Source organism: Aythya ferina (genome assembly GCF_964211825.1).
Source record: "Aythya ferina genome assembly, chromosome: 1".
NCBI lineage: Eukaryota > Metazoa > Chordata > Aves > Anseriformes > Anatidae > Aythya > Aythya ferina.
Genome location: NC_140296.1, coordinates 87,013,264 through 87,036,578, shown reverse-complemented (window position 1 = coordinate 87,036,578; position 23,315 = coordinate 87,013,264). Strand labels below are relative to the sequence as shown.

The 23,315-nt window shown below is 34.7% G+C and overlaps 1 protein-coding gene across 12 annotated transcripts in view; it reads left to right on the top strand.

Annotated features, from left to right (window-relative positions):
* DMD (dystrophin) overlaps positions 1-23,315 on the top strand; it is a 1,246,037-nt gene that overhangs the window by 609,391 nt on the left and 613,331 nt on the right. For all 12 annotated transcript variants that reach the window (XM_084515490.1, XM_084515483.1, XM_084515486.1 and 9 more), the window contains one exon: positions 3,791-3,963. In XM_084515490.1, the coding sequence (XP_084371616.1) occupies positions 3,791-3,963 (173 nt within the window). The remainder of the gene's footprint in view (positions 1-3,790; positions 3,964-23,315) is intronic.

Here is a 23,315-nt window from a genome sequence, read left to right as displayed (position 1 = left end):
ACACTTTAATTTATTTTGTGCATCTAACTTAATTCGTATTTACTTTCACTGTGCTTTAAGTATAGCACTGTTTATTTCATGATTGACTTCATTCAGGAATTTTAGAATATTTAAAATTAAAATAATATGTATCAATAAAAGTGTGTAAAATATTCTAAAAATGAATTCCATTAAAATGGAGAAAAGAAAAAAGAAAATATTTTTAACATACAAAACATGGATGGTCCAGTGAGCATTATATCCAGGATCTAAAGTTCAAGTGTCATTATTTCTGAAACAGGGAATGCATAAAAGAATACACCCCCACAGTTTCTATTTGATAATACTAGAAATACTTACAGATAAAGTAAAACCTTGGTGTCAAGTTTTCATAATTAAAAATAACCTTTAAACTACATTTAAATTGTTAATAATTTGTGATTGATAAGACTCTTTCTTTTTATCATAGAATATAAAAGAACCTTTTAAAAATGCATTAATTGGAAGCTTGTAACATTGAGAATATTATAAACAGAGACAATCAAATTTTTACAAAACTGAGCACTTTTTTTCTAGCTGTAAAAGGTGCTGCTAGAAGAATGTGCTCTGGACTTCAGCTTGTACAGTTAAGCAAGATTTTTCAAGATCAGACCTCTAGTTCATTCTTTTTGTACAATGTTGATATATAAGTGGGGTACTTGTCCTTCAGAATAGGTAAACAGAAGAACACTGAAGAAGCGTTATTTTTTTATTATTATTATTATTATTTTTAATTATACTTAAAACAGATGAAAGCTGTTTCTTTGGGAGAAACTAAGGAAAGACAATTCTGTTCTTCATTTGTATTACCAAACCCAAGCTGTATGCCTGAGACATAACTTTGAGTGGGAATACAGGAAAGGCATAACAATGTGATGGAATATGTGCTTGTAAATGCTTAGTACAGCTTTTATTTTCTTGTTGATAACTCCACTGGATGGTGTGAGCTTACACTGGATATCTGTTGTACCTCAATAACTACAGCATTCTTATCTTTTACAGCCCATAGAGATAAAACAACTATTAAAACAAACAAACAAACAAACAAACAAACAAACAAAAAAAAAAAACATTCAGTGCAGACTGAATTCAGTCCATATCTGTCAGAAACCTTCTAAGAAAATGGCTGAGGGACTCTAGATAGATTCATTTGCAATAACCGGAATGGCAATGGGTTAAGGAAGATCCCATTCATACTAATGGTCTTTTTTCTTCTATTTCTTTTACATTATAACCAAATTACAAAATCTCTCCCATACTACTTCAAATCTGATGCCTGTTCTTCGTTAACAAGGGAAATCCAAGTCTGATATTTTTCTGCATGATGAAATAGAGCTTTTTTTTTTTTTTCTTTTTCTCCTTACTGTGAAGTAGCCCAACATCCATTGATCCCTGCCTCCTTTTGAAAGTGCTGGTAGTGTGAAAGAGCTCACACACAGACTGGTAATTTGTACCTCTCATAACTCTGTCAAATCAGCATTCTCCCTTATCTATGGGCCAAAGTTGCTGCAGAGCTGTGCACAGCAACTGAAGAATATTTCTGTGTTAAGCAAGAATTAAGACTAATTCGTCAGTTGGTCTGATAAGTTCCTAGCTGTAAGTTCTCAATATGCAATGTGAGACATATGTATTTTGGAAGAAATAAGAGACACCATAGAAGAGTTAGAGGTAATGGCATTGGAAATCTAGGGAGCTAGAAGAAATGGTTGGAGTTGAATATGACTAGATTTTTATGCAGATAGTATACCTATCTTTGTGGAGCAATTGCAGCAAGACATATGCATGCCTGTATTAGGAATTCATTAAAAAGCAGGAATGGTGAGAAATAGCTAGATACTATAACAACGTAATAAGAAGACATTAATTTTTGCACTGCTATTTGTGTATACCTATCACAAGAATCATCTGAGGCTTTTAGGGTCTCACTGGTATATCAGATGATTTGTCTAGTTTTGTCCAGATTTTTGTGAGTTTTGTTTGCACCATCCAAATTATTGTTTCAAATGCTTAAATTGTCATAGTTGTTAGCCTTTCATTATGAAGAAGGAGAAGTCTTAACTTTACAAACTTCAGAAAAAGGAAGTCTAACTTTATACTAGAGACATATTGATGCAGTCACCAATCCAAAGCATCTTTTTAAATTCTTTCATGCCTTGCTTCATTTTATTTATGCAGCAAGATGTATAACGGGAAGTTCAGCTTTGTAAGGAACAATGCCCAGAGCTTTTCAAAAGAATTGAGTTGATTTTAGTGAAGAAATGTTTTCGATTTGCTGAAGGAAATTACCAGATTTGACATTTCTTTCTTAACATGGATATCTTGACTAATCTGGAAGAAAGAACATTTTACTTCCAAACAGAAATACCATAGAAAGAAAAATAAAACCCCTAAAACAAGTATCACATTCCTTGTGGCACTGAGGCCAGAGGACACCTGGAAGAAACAGAAATTAAAAGTTTTAAAGAATGAATGGTTAACATGCATTTCAGAAGCATTCATTTTGCTTGAGTTTCCTTTCTGGTTATACTATGTTGTATGTTACCAGGACTGTAACATTGTATCAATGTGACAGCTGTATAAATTAGTTGTATAAAAGGCATGCTTTTCCTTCAAAACCAGCAGCTGTTTCTCTGGCTTTAGTATTTACAACATGAGGTTGAAAGGCAAGCTTATGTAACTTGTGTTTTTTGGTGGATCCAAAATATATTTGTGTCTTCTTCCTGGTAAAGAACAAGAAAATCATAGAAGTACCAAACTGTGCTTTTGTTCATGGTAGACTGAAATGTATCATGAAATCCTCTGCTTAAGGACTTCATTACATACATATGGATTCACAAGAAGAAAGTCTCCGGTATGACTTCTTGTTACATTTAATACCTTATAGTGAAGTCAGTACAGAGTTTATGACAATAAACTCAGCATTGAGTTTTCCAACAAATTCAGTAATTCAAATGATTTTAAAAGATTTAGTAGAAAGAGAGCTGTTGAACTAGCTCACAAAATGCACAACATATTTAAATATTGTTTATCAAGGAAAAAATAACGAAAATCTGTGTAATTCAGCCATGGTAGTGAGCGGACTGATAGTTGGCTAATGAATGGCCATTGACAAAGTATGAAGATATGAATGTTTTCACACACTTTAAAGATGTTAAGGGCCCCAGGTAAATTCAGTTTTTCTTCCTTGGTTTTCCAACAGAGGGCATTATGCATTTATGAAGGAATACTGTTGACTATTTTGTCTTACTCTGAAACACAAAGAACTGAGTATTAATAGGAATAAAGGACTAAGTAAAGAATTGCAAATATTGGGTTGTGAATATCCAGCAAAAGGCAAAAACAGTGATAAGCTACTTTTCTCATGCTGTAACTTTGACTTCCATGTAATATCTGCTGAAACAAGTACAAAAGAGGAGCCTAAACAGCAAATAATTAAAAAACACTCTTAAACATAAGCCTGTAAAATGGAACTTTGTTTCTTAAGAAGAAATGGGGTTAAAACAGTTGTAACCTTGTTGTAGGGGAATTAATGAGTGACTGAATTAACAGCACTTTGCTTCCCCTCCAGCCATCACCTTTCTCAGCTATAGTTAATTATGTCTTCAAAGAAAGGATGGGCATTACTACCTGGTTGTATTGTAACATTGTTATTATTTTCCAGGCTGCTGCTTAATGTACATTTTCCTCCCCTTTCTTTTGCTTATGAACAATGTTGTTGGTTTTTTTTTACAGCTGATGTTTTGTTTTCCTTTTTAAAATCTTGATATTACAGAACATTAAAGATCGCCTGGGGAGACTGCAGGGTCATATAGATATTATTCACAGCAAGAAGATACCAGCTTTGCAAAGTGCTACACCAAGGGAAGCAGCAAATATACAAGACAAGCTGACTCAGCTTAATTTCCAATGGGAGAAAGTTAACAAGATGTACAGGGACCGACAGGCGTAAGTACCTTCTAAAAATTGTTATTTCTGATGACATCCTTTAGTTTTTGTTTTACTATTGGTGACTGTTTCCTACTCTCCTTCTTGTGGAAATACCTTTTAAAGCTGTAAACCATACATTCTCCTAACTGAAAATAGAAAGTATATGGAAATTTGCTATTTATTTCATAAGCATTTTTGTAAAATTGAAAATATATTGACCAACTATCATTAGCATTGGATGAAAACCTAACAGGGTATTGCTTATATATTTCTATGTCACTAAAATGATATATACCTTTACTCTGAGTTATTATTAGTTATTCTAATGTACTTGTACACAGCATTATTGATATAAACATCTTAACCTGTGATGGGAGTATCTGAGTAAAATCCCTTGTAATTATAAAGGATTTACTAATTCCAGGAACAGTTCTCACTTTATATCTAAGAAGCATAGTTAGAATTATTAGCAGCTCTAAATCCAGTGTCATCTTTTTATAAATCTCTCTGTATATTAGAAGTCATACAGTAAGTCAAGAGAATGAAGAGAAATATAGAAAGGTATTAAAAGGATAATAAATTTGTGATCTCATGGTACACATGGTACTTATTTTTTTCTCTTAGTATATTCTATGTATACTTGTAATCTGGGAATTGCATTCTGATGCAAATTGAATGAAACCTGTTTTGTTGGTTATGGCTCATTAGTAACATAACAGAGACTAGCAATCCAGTCATTTATTATCAATACCCAAAGTTGAAAATTTTTGGCATCTTGCAATAAAATACCTAGGTTTATACTTTCTAGAATTGCTCTTCCAATTCTTTAATTTGATGGTATATGAGATATTAATGGCAGTGATGCAACAAAGTTTCTGATTTATGGGACGTGCTTTATTGTTTTTGTTGGTGGTGGAAGGTTGTTCTTTTGTGGTATGAGTTATTTGAGAGTTAACAAATAAGTTTACTGTAAATAAAAGGTTATAGTTTAAAACATTTATTGAATTATCACAAAAAGTCCATGACAATTCTGAGAATGTAGACTATTAATGTGATAGTGAAAATATGTATATATGGAAGAATAGTCCTATTCATTGAAATTGTCAGTTCATTGGAATTTTACAAGATTGGATCTTCAGACATAGCTAAATTTTGAGATTCTAATATGCATTTAACTCTTTTTGAAGTATATATAATATATTATATTGGTCTAGTGTGGTAAGAGAAGTTCTTCTGTTTGTCATGATGACATATACAAAAATGAAGAATAAGTCAGAAGCAAAGTCTGGAGCCAAGCTGCTGTCATGATTTTGGCTGGGATTGAGTTAATTTTCTTTGTAAAGGCTCACATGAAACTGTGGTTTGGATTTTTGATGAAAACTGTGGTGATAGTTTTTAGTTGCTGCAGAGCAGCACTTGCACAGAGCCCAGGACTTTTCAGATCCTTGTGCTGCCCTATCAGTGAGGAGGCTAGGGGTGCACAAGAAACTGGGGAGGTCACAGCTGGGACAGTTGAGCCAGACTGGCCAAAGGGGTATCCCATGCTGTATGGTATCGTGCTCAGAAATAAAAGCTGGGGTAAAGGAGGAAGAGGGGACATTCAGAGTGATGCCATCTGTCTTCCCAGTAAACCACTACATATGATGTGCCCTGCTTTCCTGGACATGGCTGAACACCAGCCTGCTAATGGGAAGTAGTGAATGAATTCCCTGTTTTGTTTTGCTTGGCTATGTTTTTTGCTTTACCTGGTAAACTGTCTTTATCTCAAACCATGAGTTCTTGCACTTTTCCCTCTCCAATTCTTTCCCCCATCCCATCTGGGGTGAGTCAGAGCTATCTGGTATTTAGCTGCCTGCCTGGGCTAAACCACAAGAGCTGCTCTCACAGATAATAAAAACTGGGGATATTTGGTGTTGCGTTTTTTCCAGAGGTGGCTTTGACAAAACTTCTAGTTATTGGAATCAATAACTTAGAGACCAAGCTGTGGGAAACCTTCAGAATTTCCCCACGTGCATTTTCTTCCACTGATGCATAGCAAGGATGTATTCTTAGCTGAAAGCTTGGTCCCCCAACACTGACAGTTTATCCCTTATTTGGACTACAGTGATATTTAGCCAGCTGCAGAAAGTATTTGGAGGTAAAATGAACTAATGTTTGTCAAATATTTTGAAATCTTCAGGTAAAGGTAGTAGAGAAGTATAAAATATGATTTTTCTTCCATCTGGAGTTTGCCTGGGGGTGCATTCCTCTTTTAGTATGATTGGCACCAACTCAAGGTGATAAGCTTTGACTGCTGTCTGGAATCACACACTTTTTGTTTTCTTTTAAATATTTCAGTTGTGGTGTCAGTTTTACTGTGTCACTGTTTACTTGGTTTTGTTTGAACTCTGAGATGGTCCCTGTAGCTTCTGCAGTTTTGTGAGGTGCACACAAAATGGACTGCACACAAATGCTTGGGAGGAGATGAAAGAAGACAATACAGCCTTCAGCATTTTGCTTCTAGCTGTTTGTATCTGTGAGGGATGAAACCATCAGTGTAAGTCTTCCATTGAGACATTGATGAACCTGTGTTTATGAGAAGCATTACTGATGATGATGTTTTAAGACAGTTTTGGAAGTATTATTGGAACACTCTATTGCTTTCAAGGGAGTGTTAGGGAAAGTATGCGTTATATGTTTGAAAGAATCCAGAAAGAAATTTACTATTATTTTTTCATTTATGAATATTGGATTTAGGTAATCAAAAGGTTGTAATAAGTAATTATTAGGAAATTATTATTTAAGTAAATGCAGAGACAATGATCTCTATGATAGCTGGAACACAGAAGAGCTTTCATTACCTTCACAGTTATTAGCAGAGAGCTTACTTTAAATCTCATAGAAATAAATAGAAACATTCATGTTGAATTCCCATTAAAGTTCATATTTTATAAATAAAGATACTGCTATTCTAGTATCACTTCAGTAAGTTTCAGTAAGATACTTTCAGTAAGTCTCCCTGAGCTGAGATTGCAGTGTACAACTTCGGAGAACATTTTGTCATTTTCCATTACAACCGTATGTAAGCAAGCAAAACTTTAACAAAATCTCTTTCTTCATTTATTTTCAATATAGTTTTGTCATGTATAGGATAACTTCTGACTATTTTTCAGTAATATTTTTATTGTATAGGCTAGATTAGCATGTAGTGGCTGATGTATGAATTCACTACATAGTTACTAGAAAAAATCACTGGAGCTAAAATGTCTGCTCTTAATGTAGCATTGAAAAGGAATATGTTCACTTCTGAAGTTGACAGCAATAGAGGCTGATGTTGTCCACTCCGAAAATCCTGGCACCAGACCCAAGAGGAGAAATTCAGTTAAAATCTAATATCTGAGTAAGTCTTGTTTAATAGTGATTGCAAATAGGTGGATCAAAGGAAAAACATTTCTGTAGGGATTTTTTTTTTATTATTTTTAGTAAATTTGTATATTAGACATAGACAGAACTGAAAATTAATTTTTAAGTGTTTGTGCGCTACTTAGAAGTCATGAATACTCTATACAAACAGTTGAAAAAAATCTAAGGTCAATTCTGAGGAAATTACACTTATTACTTTGTAGAAATTGGACATGTGTAAATCAGGTGCTCTTTAGGACTTCAGGTGGAATGGAAAGAAGGGTTTGTACACTGCCATCTCACATGTTACTAAAAGCCTTAGAAGCTTATATTAAAGCACAGATTGTTTATTTGGCAAAGAAAATAAAGATGAAGTAATTGTTCTTTGCATTACTTTTATTTGCCTTCTCTAAAAAACACACCAAATTTTAATGCAAAGAAATATACCTCTGTCTTTATCTTTGGATATTAACCCCAATCTTCACTATTTTTTTCAGTAATAAGTTATTAATTGTAGATAACATTAAGATATTTAAAGCTTAGCTGCATACTGTGTTAGCGTATTCTGGAAATCTTTCATCTTTGGTGTGAAATAGATTTCCAGGAAGTCCCAATTTATATCTAGATACTTTGTAATTAACTTTAGTGTGTTCCTTTTGCTAAGAAAACAAAATACATTTTCAATTTGTTTTACAACAGGGAGCATGCCAATTTTAATGAAATTCATTGTGATCATACATACTCAAATAGCATTACAACTCCAGTCTTCTAAAGTCTTTGAAAACCTTGCTGCTTCACATTGTCACTATAATGTTTTGCCTATATTTGAGTACTTGCTGTAAAATAACAGGAAATATTTAAATGCAAAAGTACAATAAAAAATGCTGGGATCATCCTTTCTGTGCTCTTTTAGTTGTAAAGTTGTTTGCCTTTCAGAAACATAGGATGAATGCAAATTTTTGCTTTTTTTCACAAACTCATGTACTTAAAAAATAAGTCTGCAACAGATAGCCTAGGTCTGTCATTGTTTCTTAATAGGAGGTGATTTTTTTTTTCTGTACAAATTAATTTCACAACATGATCAGTGATTGTACTTTTGACAGATGTATGGGGTGACACCATCTCATTCCAAGTGGAATTTGCTTCTTTGTTTTCAGAGTACATAGCAAACCCTGGGAAACAGCAGCAGCAGGGCCATGATTTGTTTTTTTGTGAGCCTAACTCATTTAATTTGTAACTTCAACCTGTGTACTTGAGATACTAAATTTTTATGTTTTTTTCAATAGTCACATTAAGATAATACAATCTGAATGTTATAAATGTATGTTAAAGTGCCAATAAGAATAATCATTTAGATACCGTAAGTTTTCCTGTCACTATACCTGAATTTAACAATAGTCTCCCTTCTTTTTAGCAGTTTTATCCAGTGTATTTTTGTATTAATTATTAATATTTAGGAAATCACTACAGGTCCCTTTAAATCTTCAATAACAACACACAATAACTGAAAAAAAAATTACTAAATCTATATTAGAAAATAAATGTTTTAAAGATTGTCTACATAATGTCTTGTCAACTTAACACTTTTGGAAGACCTTTTTTCTCTTGTCAGGATATTGTATTCTAAGGATATTTATTGCCACAGTCTTGTTACTGTGAACAACAGCACGTACTCTCTGAAAGTGTTCCTTTCTAACAGTTACTGGATCAATAAAGTGCAATAAACTTTTCCAGAATAGACCAACAATATATTCATTTTAAGTTATTCTATTGGTGTTGCAAATCATTCACAAAGAATATAATATCTAGAAGCACAAGGCAGAAAAAAAATGGAGAAATTCTCAAAAGATGTTAATTTAAAAGCAAAATACTTGTTTTACAGATATTGTAGACCTTAAACATTTTTAAACTGTTTTCTTCTTACAGTCTTAAAGAGCCTATTATTAGTTTTCAGAAAACTATTTTTTGTCTTTTTCATGTTTTATTTAAGAATTATTTTCCAGAGCATACCTTACAGACTAGACTAATGCTCATCTAATTAATCTGAAATCTAATTAAATTTAAATGTTCTGAGAGATTTGGGGAAAGTTCATATCAGATATCCTTACAAAATGTTTTTAATTCTGAAAAGATGATAAAAGTCATATGTCAGTCTTAGTTATATCAGAAAAAAATATTTTGTAAAATGGTTTTTATTAGCTGATCATGAATCACGGAATGGCTGAGGTAGGAAGGAATCTCTGGAGGTCATCTGGTTCAACCCCACCTGCTCAAGCAGGGACACCAAGAGCAGGTTGCCCTTCTCTGACCAAGGAGAAGATCCCAAATCCATAATAATGGTGCCAAAACAGGTTGGCAGTATTATAAAAGTGACAAACAGCTAACAATATTTATAGTAACAAGAACAAACCATAAAGAAAGTTCATTTTTGGATAGCAGTGCAATTGGTAATCATTTGTGAGTTGCCTTGCAAATTAGGCGTTGATACTCAGAACTTGATAAGACCTGATGAAAAGCATTTCTTATAATATTCTTTTCATTGGCAGAGATGTAACTATTTTGTGGTCATATTTTTTAACACCTCACTGTAGCATTTGTTATAATCACTTACTAATAAATGTTGTTGAGTTGAGAGCTGATCTGATGTGTGGATCAAGATAACAGAAAAAAGAAGCACAGAGAACATCACTGGTAAGCCTCATCTTGCTCATCTATGGCATCTGAATCAGATCCCGCCTCTGTGCTCTATTAGATGAAAACGTGTAGATAGGATACTAAGACATCTGGATACAGACCAGGGACCTACTTACTGTCTGTCTCTCTTTTTAGAATAGGATAATTTTAGGATATATCTATAAAGCATTGATGAGTGCAAAGCCAGGCAGGTTTAAAATACTGAGGAAATATAGTTGCTTAAATACAGGTTTCTAGAAATATCTTGATGCCTGAAGATATCCTGCATGGCCTCAATCTCTTACTTTGAAAGCACACAACTCATGCATCCTGTGCCAATCTTGCATGGATTTATCATTAAAATACAGCTATAAAACTATGTTTAGGCCTTAATCCCCATCTGAGTGTCCATTTACGTGTAAAAATGTTGTTATAGATCTCTTTTTCACCATGGCCATTTCTTTGTTCCTTGCCTTACCTCTGACAAAGTGAATGACAAGAATGAATGCTAACTGGATTTATTGCAGTACAGGGAAGACTGCAACTTGTTGAAAGCATAGGATTCAATATGTGCGGTAAAGCCAGGACAGGATGTCATCTTTAATGAGAGAAGAAAATTATTTCCTTTCAAATGCAAATCTCAAAATAGCCACCATGCCTTAGTTACATGAGAAGTAGGGTTTTCTGTTTGTTTGTTTGTTTGTTTGTTTGTTTTTCCCTTGCTTTCACAGCAGCTCAAATGTGGCTTTTTGTTGTTGTTGTTTTTTGTTTGTTTACTTGTTTGTTTTTTTGAAATTTTTGAAAAAGAAAGCATGGAAGCAGCTTATAATAATTGACCCATTCAGCTAGCATTAGTTAATTTATTTCCATACCATACATAAGTTATAAAAGTGCCTGGCAGTTGTCTTAGAATCTAATTCATGCAACAGATTTGACACTTGGTTTGCCTCCACAATATCACACCATCAAGTTAACATATTGGTAGGTTTCATTGGTTCCTTAATTGTTTGCAAACAAGTATAAAATGCTGTATGACAAACACGCATAAGATAATGTAAAAATGCATTTATTATTGTCAGTCTAGATATGGCTTTCTGTCAATATTTATAATGTAAAGAAACCCAAAATATATGGGAATATTTTTTGTTGTCTAGATTGTAACTAGAAAGATTAATTTTACAATATAATCTGGAAAATAATTTGCCTTATATATTCCTATTAAAATACCTGTTTTCATGACCTAATATACACATAAGACATTCTAAATTCTACATGGAATTCTAATTCTTATTCATCCATTCTAAACGGAATAGAGACAAGTAAAATTTAAAATTATTTGTTAAAGTTTATATAGCAAATTTGAGGCAGGATGAGAAATAATATTGTTGCTTTGGGGAAGACATTTATTGAATCACTGTCATACAGATAGTTTTAGAGCTTAATGCAGACAGTTCGTGATATGGGAATTGAAGGTATTTGTGGAGTAGAATAAAACTGAAAATAAATAATTCAGAATTATTTTTATTACATAGGTCTTATTATCTCATCTGAAATAGCTTGTGTTTGTGCTGCCCGTGAAAGTGTTTCAATGGAAAAAAAAAAATCTTGAGTGTTTTTAAGTCACTAACCACTAAACCTGATGATTCTCATAACTTAGCGTACTTTACTGTAAAATTCTCAGTGACAAAAAAAGCATTACATTCATACAAAAGTCATTGTATTGGTTTCTTCATTGTAGTGGTTTCTTCTGCTGTTCAGACTGAAGCAAAGAATTACACTAAAAAATCTGGGAAATGTTAGAGTTTAGTCATGAGTATGTGGGCTGTAGAACTATGAAAATGCAAATATGTATGAAGACAAATATGACCAGAAGCAAATAGGCTTAGAGTTGCCTGGAAATTAACTATCTTGGGCCTTCGTGTGAGATATCAAAAATAATATAACATGGTAGTTAGTGTCATAAGCTAACAGACATGGCTGGAAAGCAGGATATACTTGCTTTAGAGAAATGGTATGTTGGTGCAGCTATGTAATTTCACAGAAACCCCTGATTTATATCCAGCCATCTCAAACCATTGGCATTCTCATTCATCCTCAGCTGCAGCTATCTGTGTAGGCATAGCCTACACAGAGAGTTGCAGTGTGTCTGTGTGCATGCAAGTCTGATGCCCTATTTGTGATGACTTTATTACTTTCTTTAAGTGTAGACAATTAAGGTACGTTTTCACTGTTGGTATTGGATCATTAGGTTTTGATGTGCAAAGCATTTTTTAGCTAGTTGAATATTTGGTCAACTGTGCACTGAATGAGAGATTCTGTTGCAAGAACTGCTATTGGGTTCAACACAACAGATGTTCTAAAGTGTGTTTTTGCAGAATTCCCTTGATGCTTCTCAAAGAATTGCTGCTCTGTAGCTGCTGTGGTGCAGTGTACGCCTACCTTTAAGTTCCTCCTGGAAGAACATTTTTTGACAGCAGAGGCAGCCTAGTCTTTTAACATCTGTAGATGAATTCAGAAGATATAATTTTCTGCTTTATACAGCTTTTGTCACTGTCGTTTCTCTGCTGTGTTCATGTTGTAGCTATCTTCTAATAAACATGATTTTCTCTTTCTTCTTCCAAGGCAGTTTGAGTTCAATTTTTATCTTTTTTTTTTTTTTTTTTTTTTTTTTTTACATACCATATATGTCAAAGAGTCAAAGGAGGTGCACATTACATTTGGAGTACAAAGTAGCAAGTTCTGTGGTAGTCACAGATCTTGGTAGTGACAACTGGAACACTTAAGAAGTTTAGCCTTTCATCCAGGTGAGCTTCAGTAACTCAGTAGAGGTGATCGTTCAAATTTATTTTTCTTGAAGGGTGAGTTCTTGTTTGAACTTTGTGCAAAGCACAACTTTTTTTTGTGCTTTGTGCAAATTCCACTCGAGACTTCTGGGTTGATCCCGAAAATTATGGACATTGACCTGAACAAAATTTGTTTTCATTATAGCACTAGATACATTGCAGATTGCAAGAGTAGTTCCTGTTCCAGATTTTTTTTTAGTCTATATGCTTGAGATAATTTAGCCCTGTATCTGTTCATCTGGGGATTCACAGATAATACTGTTTTATTTAACACGGAAGGGAAATTGACTTCTTAAAGTGAAGCAGAGCACTGCAGATATTTTCTGTAAAAGTAAAATGCCTGTTTGCTGTTATTTTGGAGGAACAATACCATTGATCCACTGCAAGTATCTCTTTCTGATATTATATTCTTTGTTGTCTCCTGGAGTATATAATTTTCTTTTAGACTAGACTTTAATTTTAAGACTGATCTGTAATTATCTTAAGTGTCTGGTTGCTTTTCCCATAAAAGGAAAAGGATTAATTCATAGCATGAGCTTGAAAACATTCTTTCAAAAGTTATACTAAAATAAATAAGACAATTATTTTGCTGTTCTACTGTATCATTATGCATGATATCAGTCAAGAAAATTGGGTTTTAGTAATAATTTCATTAAGACATTGTCTTAACTAATACATAGTTCTCTATGTATTAGAGCAATATGATGATAATATAACATTATATAGTCTTAGTTCAGGGTAGATGATCTACGAGTCTACAAGTATTGTATGACAGCAGCAAAATTTAAAAGAAGTGGTTGCCAAAGTTTGAAAACAATAACAAAAATTCACATATGTTTAACACAGTATAAAGAACATACCTGTATCAAACCTGGATCAATTTGTGTATTGATTGGCTGGCTGGAATACAGCTGCCAAACAAAATGGACTACAGTGACACTATGTTTGTCTTTTCCTGTGGGACAACACAAACAGGATGTTCACTCTTCTCCCCGCCAACCAATTTTCAAAAAAAAAACATTTGTAACAGCAGTTATCTTTGAGACTGATTTTCCTGTCAGATTTGCTTGAAATTGGCTAAAAAAGCTAGAAAAATATTATTATTATTATTCAGAATATTATTATTTTATTGTGGGAAAAGAATGATAGCACAACCACTAAAGCCTAATTTTCTTGGGTTAAAAATAGAACCTTTTATTTTCCTAGCCTGTTAATCATAATGAAAGTCACTAGAATCACTTTTAGGAACTTATCCCTGTGTGATTAGTCCTTGCTCCTTAATTTTCCATCTGTCCACAGATATTCATCAAAGTGTTTTGTAAGATGTAGCTCTGTTGATGTGTGAGAGATTTTAATTTCCTTAATGTCATAACATCACAGAATAATTCAGGTTGGAAGGGACCTTAGGACCCTGTGCAAAGCAGGGTCATCTTTGGGTGACCAGGTTGCTCAGGGCTTTGGCTAGGCAGATCTGGAAAATCTCTAATAATGGAGACTGCGCCACCTCTTGGGAACCTGTTTCACATTGTGATTGTTCTCACGGTGATTTTTTTTTGTCTTATGTCTGTTCTGAGCATCTCGATTTACTTTATGCCTGTTGCCTCTCATCCTCCCAGCATGCACCCTTGGAAAGAGCTTGGCTGCATCTTATTGGTGACCTTCTCACAGGTGCTTGGAAGCTGTTGTTGGGTTCCCTTTTTTTTTTTTTTTTTTTTTTTTTTTTTTTTTTTTTTTAAGGCTCATTATCTTTTTCAGCCTTTTGGAAGCTTTATTTTTATAGAACTCTCTCTTTTTCAAATTTTCAGAATTTTCTACATGATGTTTTCAGAACTTTTTTTTTTATGTAGTTCTCTTTGAAAACTTAGTGAAAAACGGTGAAAATGTTTGGGTTTTGCAGTATTCATTTTCTTCAAGAAATAATTATGTAGAGCTTGTTTCTTGAATGTTAAGCATTTCCTAGTGCAGAACAAGCAAGGGTAAGTGTGCATGCACATAGTTGTGCACACACTGATGTGATAGCCAAAGGATAAATTGAATGTACTGAATGGCTGCTTCATTCTTCTCACTAATTTTCCTTGGGAGTACTTATTACAGGAGATGCCATTTGGGGGGGTGGGTGGGAGAAGACCTCAGAAAGATTACTCAGAAAGACTAGTCTTAGTATGGAAATGACCTTAATTGCTGCCAAATGTTATGTAATTTACAAAATAATTTACAAAGTAAATTATAATTGTAATTGTAAATTGTAATTTACAAAGTTTTGCTATTTATAGTTTTTTACTTTGAGGTGTTTATAAGTAGTTGAGTTAAGATACCTCTTTTCATATCTTATAGATATATAAGATGATATATATCTTACATCTTTTCATATCTTATAAATATTAAAATTAGAAGGAAAAAATATTGAACAAATCTTGAAAATTAAAAAAAGATAAATTTGAAAACATTTCTTATATTGCATTCTTGTGAAATATATTTGCTTTTATGAGATTTAATTTTTAGTACTTTCAATGTATTTATTGATTTATTTTTATGAATAAGTACATAATTTTATGCTTTCTAGTTTTTGACAGGAAGGGAAAGGGAAGTTATGAAATGTTTTATGAGGTTGGTAGTGGGGTATTTTGTATCTTTTGGAAGTAATCAGTTAATAGAAAAATGACTTGAATTATGAGATTGCTAGCTAAAACTTGAAAGCGGTATAGGTATATGTCCATAATATTAAATATTAAGAAGCCACAAAGTTTAAGTTATCCATCAAAGTTTTTTCTGGTATTCATAACAGCAAGAGGAAGCTGGATTTTTTTTATTATTTATTTTTTTTTTTTTAATTTTTTTATTCACTTGGAGCTGTTCTCTAACAGGAGTCAGTCTACATGCTACCCTGCAACCAAGCAGAAGAATAAAAAGACCATTAATAAACTCACTACTATTCTGTATACTGCTCCTTGCTGAACAGTTAAACAGTTTCTATTTTGTTATTTATGAATTCGTGTGCTTTCTAAAAAAGCAATATAAACTCAACTATTCATTCACATTGAAAACTGTCTCACAGTGATAGGTACACTTTTAAATACATGGTCCAGGAACTCCAATAGTCCAGCTATTTAATGTCCTCAACTATCATGAATAAAACATAATACTATTTTGACATGGTAGGAGATACTGCATCCAGTGTACAATTCTGCAAAGAAATCCAGACCTTCTGATGTTGGTCTCTTCAGATCTCACTTATTCAGTAAGATTAACTTCTTCACTGAAAGGGTTGTGAGGCACTGGAACAGGCTGCCCAGGGAAGTGGTGGAGTCACCATCCTTGGAAGTCTTCAAAAGACGTTTAGATGTAGAGCTTAGGGATATGGTTTAGTGGAGGGCTGTTAGCGTTAGGTTGGAGGTTGGACTCGATGACCTTGAGGTCTCTTCCAACCTAGAAAATTCTGTGATTCTGTGATTTCCTGCAGTCTCTGTTTAGAACCTGCTTGATATAGACCTCTAGATTATATTAGTAATCAGAGGTTATTTTCTGTGGTCCTGAGGTATTTGCCCACTTTATTTAACAAAGAAGGGCCATCCATTTCCTGGAATTCTCAAATGTTTTAGAAGTGATGCAGAAAAGCAAGCACCTGCTTCTCAGCACATCAGACCTTGAAAATGTCAGTTCTAACTACACAAACTTTTAGAAGTCTTCTAAGGCTTCTTACCCTTCAACATTTTACTCACACTGTTTCAAACCTGCAAGCTTTGTATTGGCAGCTCTAACTGATATTATTCTAAAACCAGTGCTGTTTGGTTTCCCTTCATCACTTTTTGACTAGGGTCTCCCTTCTACCATTTTTACCAGCTTTTTTCGTAAGGTGCTGTGTCTGGCTGTAGAACTGCTTTTCTTAGCCATAAATTTGACTTATGAATTATAATAATATTTACTGTTATAACTAAATCCTCTTTATGCATGTCCATGTGTATATGGCTGTATGCATGTACAAAACTGCCTCTAGTCATTCAGTTTTGCCATGGTTAATTTTAACGTAGCTGGATAACATGGTTAACTTTAGCATAAAGTTTAGAAGTTTCGTCAGTTGGAGAGTCAGTGAAGTCCTATCTGGAACCAATCTGAGAAAGGAAATGTAAAGAAGCTGCTTATCTTTACCCCATGGCAGGGAGATTGGAACTAGATTATCTTTAAAGGTCCCTTCCAACCCAAACCATTCTATGAGTCTGTAAAGTTTGCATTCCAGATTTTGTTCACAGATGCATCTCCATTCTACAGAATTGGAAGCATGGTGGTTTCAGCTTAAATCATACATACTTGTAACACTTGAGTGCCATACAGTTTAGCTCTATGAGTGGTCTTGTGAGCTTAGACTTGGGGTATAGGGTTAAAGAGCACTCACTGCTAGGGAGGTCTTCCTGGGCAGTAGAAGGCCTTCAAAAGGTACATCTGATGCAATAGTGCTTTAGTTCAGATCAGAAGAGGACTTTGAAAACTCATATTTGAATCATCCCCAGCGTGCTTTGATCAGTGCTGGGGGGGGGCGCTCTTGGAGCATCTAAACTGGATTCCTGTGTGATTCAACAAATGTGGAAGATACACTCCAGAAATGCACTCAAATTGCTTCTGCTGCAACTGGGCACTTCGTCTACTGTCCCACACCAGAGGTAACTTGAAATGAAACCTCCAGACATAGCATATGTGGAAGTTGGCCTCATTGGCTTTAAATTAAGCATATATTTAAGAAGTTGTTTCATGCCAGCCTAAGAAAGGTGTGACTTATGCTACTTCCTGGCCAAGGAGGGGAGATTTTTTTCTCTTTATTCCCTCTTTGTCTTTTGCAGTGATCCCTACTACATGAACTGAAATTCTGCCTTATGTTCCAATAATATTATTTTCAGTGAGATTACTTTTTTTCACAGCAAAACAAATAAGAGGAATACCAGGCCATGTGAGTCCATCAGTAGGTATCATGTATTAATCCCTTACCTTTTCAAAAGGAATTCTTACGGGCAGATTTGTTAATCTGAATCCTCTAAAGAGAAAATGAGAATACACAAGAGAACAAAATAGTCTATCAACAGTTGTATGTTTGTCTGATAGCATAGTTACTGAAAAGTACAACACGAAAATGTAGCTGAAGAATGTTCTCAATATTCTCTGAACTGCAACAAAATCAACAATCAACAAATTTATATATTCTCTGAAGTAGAAGGAAATACTTATGTTTCTGTTTTCAAAGAGAGAAAACAAAACAAACAAACAACAAAAAACTTCCTACTTTCAATAGTTGTTTAGAATAATAAAACCAGCACATTTTAAAGTATTCAGATGAGTGGGATTTGTGTATTCAGTATTTACTCGGTAGTAGACATTTGATCCATTATCTGAGAATTGCATTCCAAAATCTAGGTGCTTTTAAAGCATCCAGTATGATAAAAACCTAGCCTCTTTTTAAAAAGTGCAGCTGAAGATAGGATGCTGACAACAATAATAAATCTTAGTTTCCAGAACAGTCATTGCATTCTGAAACAGTAAAACGTCGGAACCCATTATTTCCTGATTTAGAGGCGGCTGCGATCTCCAGGGCTGGGCTGCTATTCCCAGCTGCTTTCTGTCCCTTACCCCTGAGAGATGGGGACTGCCGAGCCGAGCCGAGCCGGGCACCGGTGGGCGCTGCAGACAGGTCGGGGACCCCGCTAGGTGGCAGCTTTGGCGTGCGGTGCGCCTAGCGCTGAGCCGGCACAGGAGGGCTAACGTCGGCTTTTCCTTCTTTCCAGGGGATTTTCTCTTTCTGCCAGCACACAAGATAGCCCCTGCCTAGCTGGAAACTGAGATAAAACGTAGATCTGGGGCATCGCTGGGTCGTTCTTTTCTGCTCAGATTCCCGGTACTTCATGTAGTACGGAAACGCAGCTGATCCCGACTGTGACAGGAGTCTTTTTCTGCTATTTAAGGCTCTGCCGTCCTTCCTGACTTATTTCTATTTCCCCTCATATTTCAGCGTAAAAAGGGAAATAGATAAAAAAAAAAAAAAAAAAAAAAAAAAAAAAAAAGTAGGAATTAACCCTTTTTATTGTTGTTCGCTAGTTTTATGTCATGGAACAGAGTACCTCTGACTTTGCTAAGCAGACTGTCTGTCATCTTATAATGAATATTATTTTTAGAAACTATTATTTTAATATAATAAAGCAAGAAAATGAAGTTAGAAAACTTCAATACAGATATCCCAAGCTTAAGCACGTTTTAGTTATGACTCATTTAAGGATTTTTCTTTTTTCCTTTTTCACTACAAACTACTGTATATTTTGTCTGTGTTTATAGCATTTGACATGGTAGGTGAGTGGAGAAAAAAAAAAAAAAAAAAAAAAAGTAAGGCATAGAAATACTTAGCAGAATAATGCTGCATTTTCATATTGTCAGGGTGATTAATGACAAGCACAGTAGTTTGCCAGTAATATAAAGGAGCAAATCTCTGCATTTCTGAATTGATGCTGTTAAGTAGACACCGTGGGAATCTGCAAGCCTAGAAATAAATTCCTCTAATAACCATGAGAGTGTCTGTCCCTGCAGTGCATTAAACAGATCAACAGTTCTCTTTACTATCTTTAAATCCTTTTGCACAATAACAGTGCCAGTTAAACTGCATCTTCACCTTTCCAATCTTGATACACAATCTTTTGTTCAGTTCCCTGAATCTTTGGGCATTCTATGTACTGATGTCATCTTCCACGTCCTGCAGCAGGGAAAACCTTGTTTCCGAGATGCCTGCCTGGGAAGTACCCTACGAGCATGGTAAATCCTAAATACAACCACAAAATATGGACTGGAAGAATGTGACAAGGTGGAATTTTCTTAAGCCTCAGGGGGCCACTCAGCTCCTTTTATATATCTTGAAGCAGGACTTTGCAAAAATAGTTGAATTTTCTCTCATGGGAATACATAAATATATGAGATTCTTTCTCTCTCTCTCTTTTTTTTTTTTTTTTTCTTTTTTCTTCCAGAAATGAACAACTTTTCAAATGTCAGAACAGACTGTGAAATGGGAATTTTCAAGTTCAGGAACACTATAATTTTGCTGTTATTTTTTTCCCCAGGTTTTCCTGCCTAAAAACCTTTTGTATTGTGAGGCTGGGAAACAAAACTCTCAGCACTGGAGGTGAGAAAAATCCTAATGGCAGAGAATGAAGTTTTAGAGAGGATCATAGATTGGAAACTGAGAAATTTTCAACTTCCTTTTTTGGAAGCCTGACAAGAAATTATCTTGTAATTTCTGTCCCAAAGGAGTTGCTAAAGAGCTAAGCAAAAATATGAATTTGGTAAATGGTCAAGCAAGATCCCTTGATTGCTTCTTAATGAAAAGAAAGTTTCAGAGTTCTGCCAGGTATAGGAGAGGCTTCCAGAAAAGCTAGGGTTATGAGGAGTTAGGATGGAGAAATGTAAAAGTACTTTGAGAACAAAGATAGGATCACAGCTAAACATGAGTTTATTAGCAAATTTGTTTCTATAAACCATCCCATGTATTCACAAATTATGTATATAATGCACTTCTATAGTTACAATTTTCAGCCTCTGATGCTGCACTGTTCTAATTTTTTTTTTTATTCAAAACAATAAAAAATGTTATATTTGAAGAATAAGAATAGTAATTGGCATGCAAAGAGTTGTATGTGCCATTTCCTCTTTTTATTTTTTTTCTTCTTATTCAACATTCAAACAAAAATTGGGGAGAAGAAATTTGAGGCAATTATCAACCATCTCCTTTTGAAAACTATAAAGCTTTCAAAAAATATATGTACATCGATTACATGTCTGCCCCAGAGTAATCTCATGCTGTATGGAAACACCAGGATGGAGTTTCTATAGCATATATTGAACTTTTCATGATGTTTTTCTGGCATAATTTCTCCTGTCTGGAAATGAAGTTAGATTTGTAAACTGTTTGTTTGTTTGTTTGTTTGGGGTGTGTGGAGATGGGAAAAAAGGGAGAACAGTTTTCCATACTAGACTAAGAGGAAGAGATCTATAGTAACAAAGCAAGAAGGCTCTGTAACCATGTGCTTGCTGCACTTATATTGCTAATTCTTCTTTTTTTATATAGCACTGTAAATCTGAAAGAACTCCACTGCTTTCAGTTGAATTGCACTATTTATAAAATCAGTAGGAAAAGAGAATTAGAACTCATAACTCATGAAGGAGATATGAATCATTTTGTAACAAGTTTTTATTTTATCTTGTGGTCTGTGGTGCAATACTGTACAATTGTATATGAAAGCTTTTTATAGAAGGAGATTTATCAGTCAGTTTGAGTCTCCAAGTCAATTCCCACCTGGACCGACACTTTTATTAGGACTCATTATCAGAGTTGTCATCTAGTGCAATAGTAGAAATCAGCAGAAGTTACAGATGCTTTTTAAATCAGATCCATAATATTCATTGAAGACAACAATCTGACAAAGTCGTAGAGTCTTATGTGGTGGAAGATATATAGAAACCAGTCACAATAGCCATATCCTTTTTCTTCACCAACTCAGCTTATTTCTGTAACTGCTTAGTGTTCACCCTCTAGTCATTCTCCAAAGGAGCTAAAGCAAGGAAAAGACTGGCATAATAACGTAGAAAAATGGTGCATATAACATTGAGAATACCTGCTAGAAATGTTTAACAGTAATATAGAACATTCTTGCCATCATCTGAGCATTGTATAACACGCTGAGCCAGACCAAGAGTGATGGTGAGCTGGATTGTTGATTCAGTTTGCCCTTTATGCTAGCAAGAATGATAACTGGTGACACTGGGGGAATGCTAAACAGCCTCTTAGATTCTTTTACAGTTCTGATGGAGACTGAAGTGGTACACATTACATATTGTTTGTGGAGATTATCATATAGTTGACTCCAAGATATGTATGCTTCTGCAATCTTGAATAAGTATCGTCTATGAATAGAGTAGGAGAAGGTCACACTGGAAAAATAAAAAGAGCTATCAAACACCTAAGAGCTTTCCAGGGTTTACAGTCATTTGAGATTGTTATATGGTATAAACTTGAAACTTTGGTCAAAGTGCATACAGTTATTATTGTGTATTTTATCTTTGAATTGGCTAGTCATTAGTGTATTATATAGAAGAAAATGAAAACAAAACAAAACATCTCTACTAAAATATTTTTCCTATTCTTCATCCTTTATTTCTAACTTCAAAACAACACTATTGTCTTCCATAGAACAGCCAGGCAGCTAATCTCTTTCCTTTGTTGTGTGTTTGTTTATTTGCTGTTGTTGTTAATATACTATTCTTTCATTCTTATTACCTCTGTAAGTCCTGGGATGCAGCCAAGGTTCCTCATCAGTTAGGCTAAATAACAGCAGGCTGTTTGCTTAGCACCTTTGAAGAAGGCCAAGCTGACAAGGTACTGCACATTCCTTCCCTATTACAGAGAAGGAACAGCAATAGCTAGCTGCATAACTGTGTTATAGTCTCCTTTGATCCTAAATAATGTGAAGAAGGACATCAACATGAGTAGAGGCAAGGAGACAAGCTACCTTCATGGTAGGTCCAAGGTCCATATGGGTGGACCCATGGGCAGTGGTCCTGGAAGCTGGTCAGGGCCTTCAAGGCCTGTTGATACCCAGGATGCCCTGGCACTCTTCTGGTATGGTGGTTCCTGCTAACCTTGGGAACTTGGTTTTACCATTTTTTTTGTGGACGTTTGAAAGAAGCAGCTGTGAGTGTCAGTGCTTCTTCTCCCTTAGCCTGGTGTCTAATGAAGGGAGAAAAAAGAAGCCTGACCATGGTCTAGAGCTTTAAAGCTGTGAAGACCATCATGAGACAACTGGATTTTGACAGCTTTACTACGTTTGGCTTAATTTTTACATCTTTCCCACGTCTTTATACATTGCCCGGTGACATTGCCCTGATATAGCTGACTGCCTGACAAACACAAGGGCCACTGCAGTTGGGCTATTTCTGTTTAACTAACAAAGGTGGAAGGCTGTGCAACATATGTCCACCCTGGACTGGACCCAGCACCCAGTCACCTCAGCCTTAACAGTGGTAAACAAATTTAATTTGTCACTCCATCTGCACAGATCTCTTACCGTTAGATTTTGTGTTAGTGCAATTTCAGTCAAAAAGGCCAAGTTACTAATCCAGCATGACACACAGATTCTGAATGGGAAGTTTGAATTTCCATCCTGTGCTTTTACTGCATCACTGGTTTTTCCACTTCGTAGTAAAAGGCATAAGAAATCCTGACTACTGTGATGTAAAAATCCTTGAATTTAAACATTTTCTCTAGTCAGCGTTTTTGTACTTGAAGCATGTTTTGAAATGTAAATTAGACATTGAAGTCATCAGTAAATACCATGCAAAGACTGAACAATTGAAATAAAGCCTTTCTATGTACAATACACATATAAATACACATGCATTAAAGTGTACAAATGTATATTACATATACATAGCTAAACTATTCTATGGATTCAA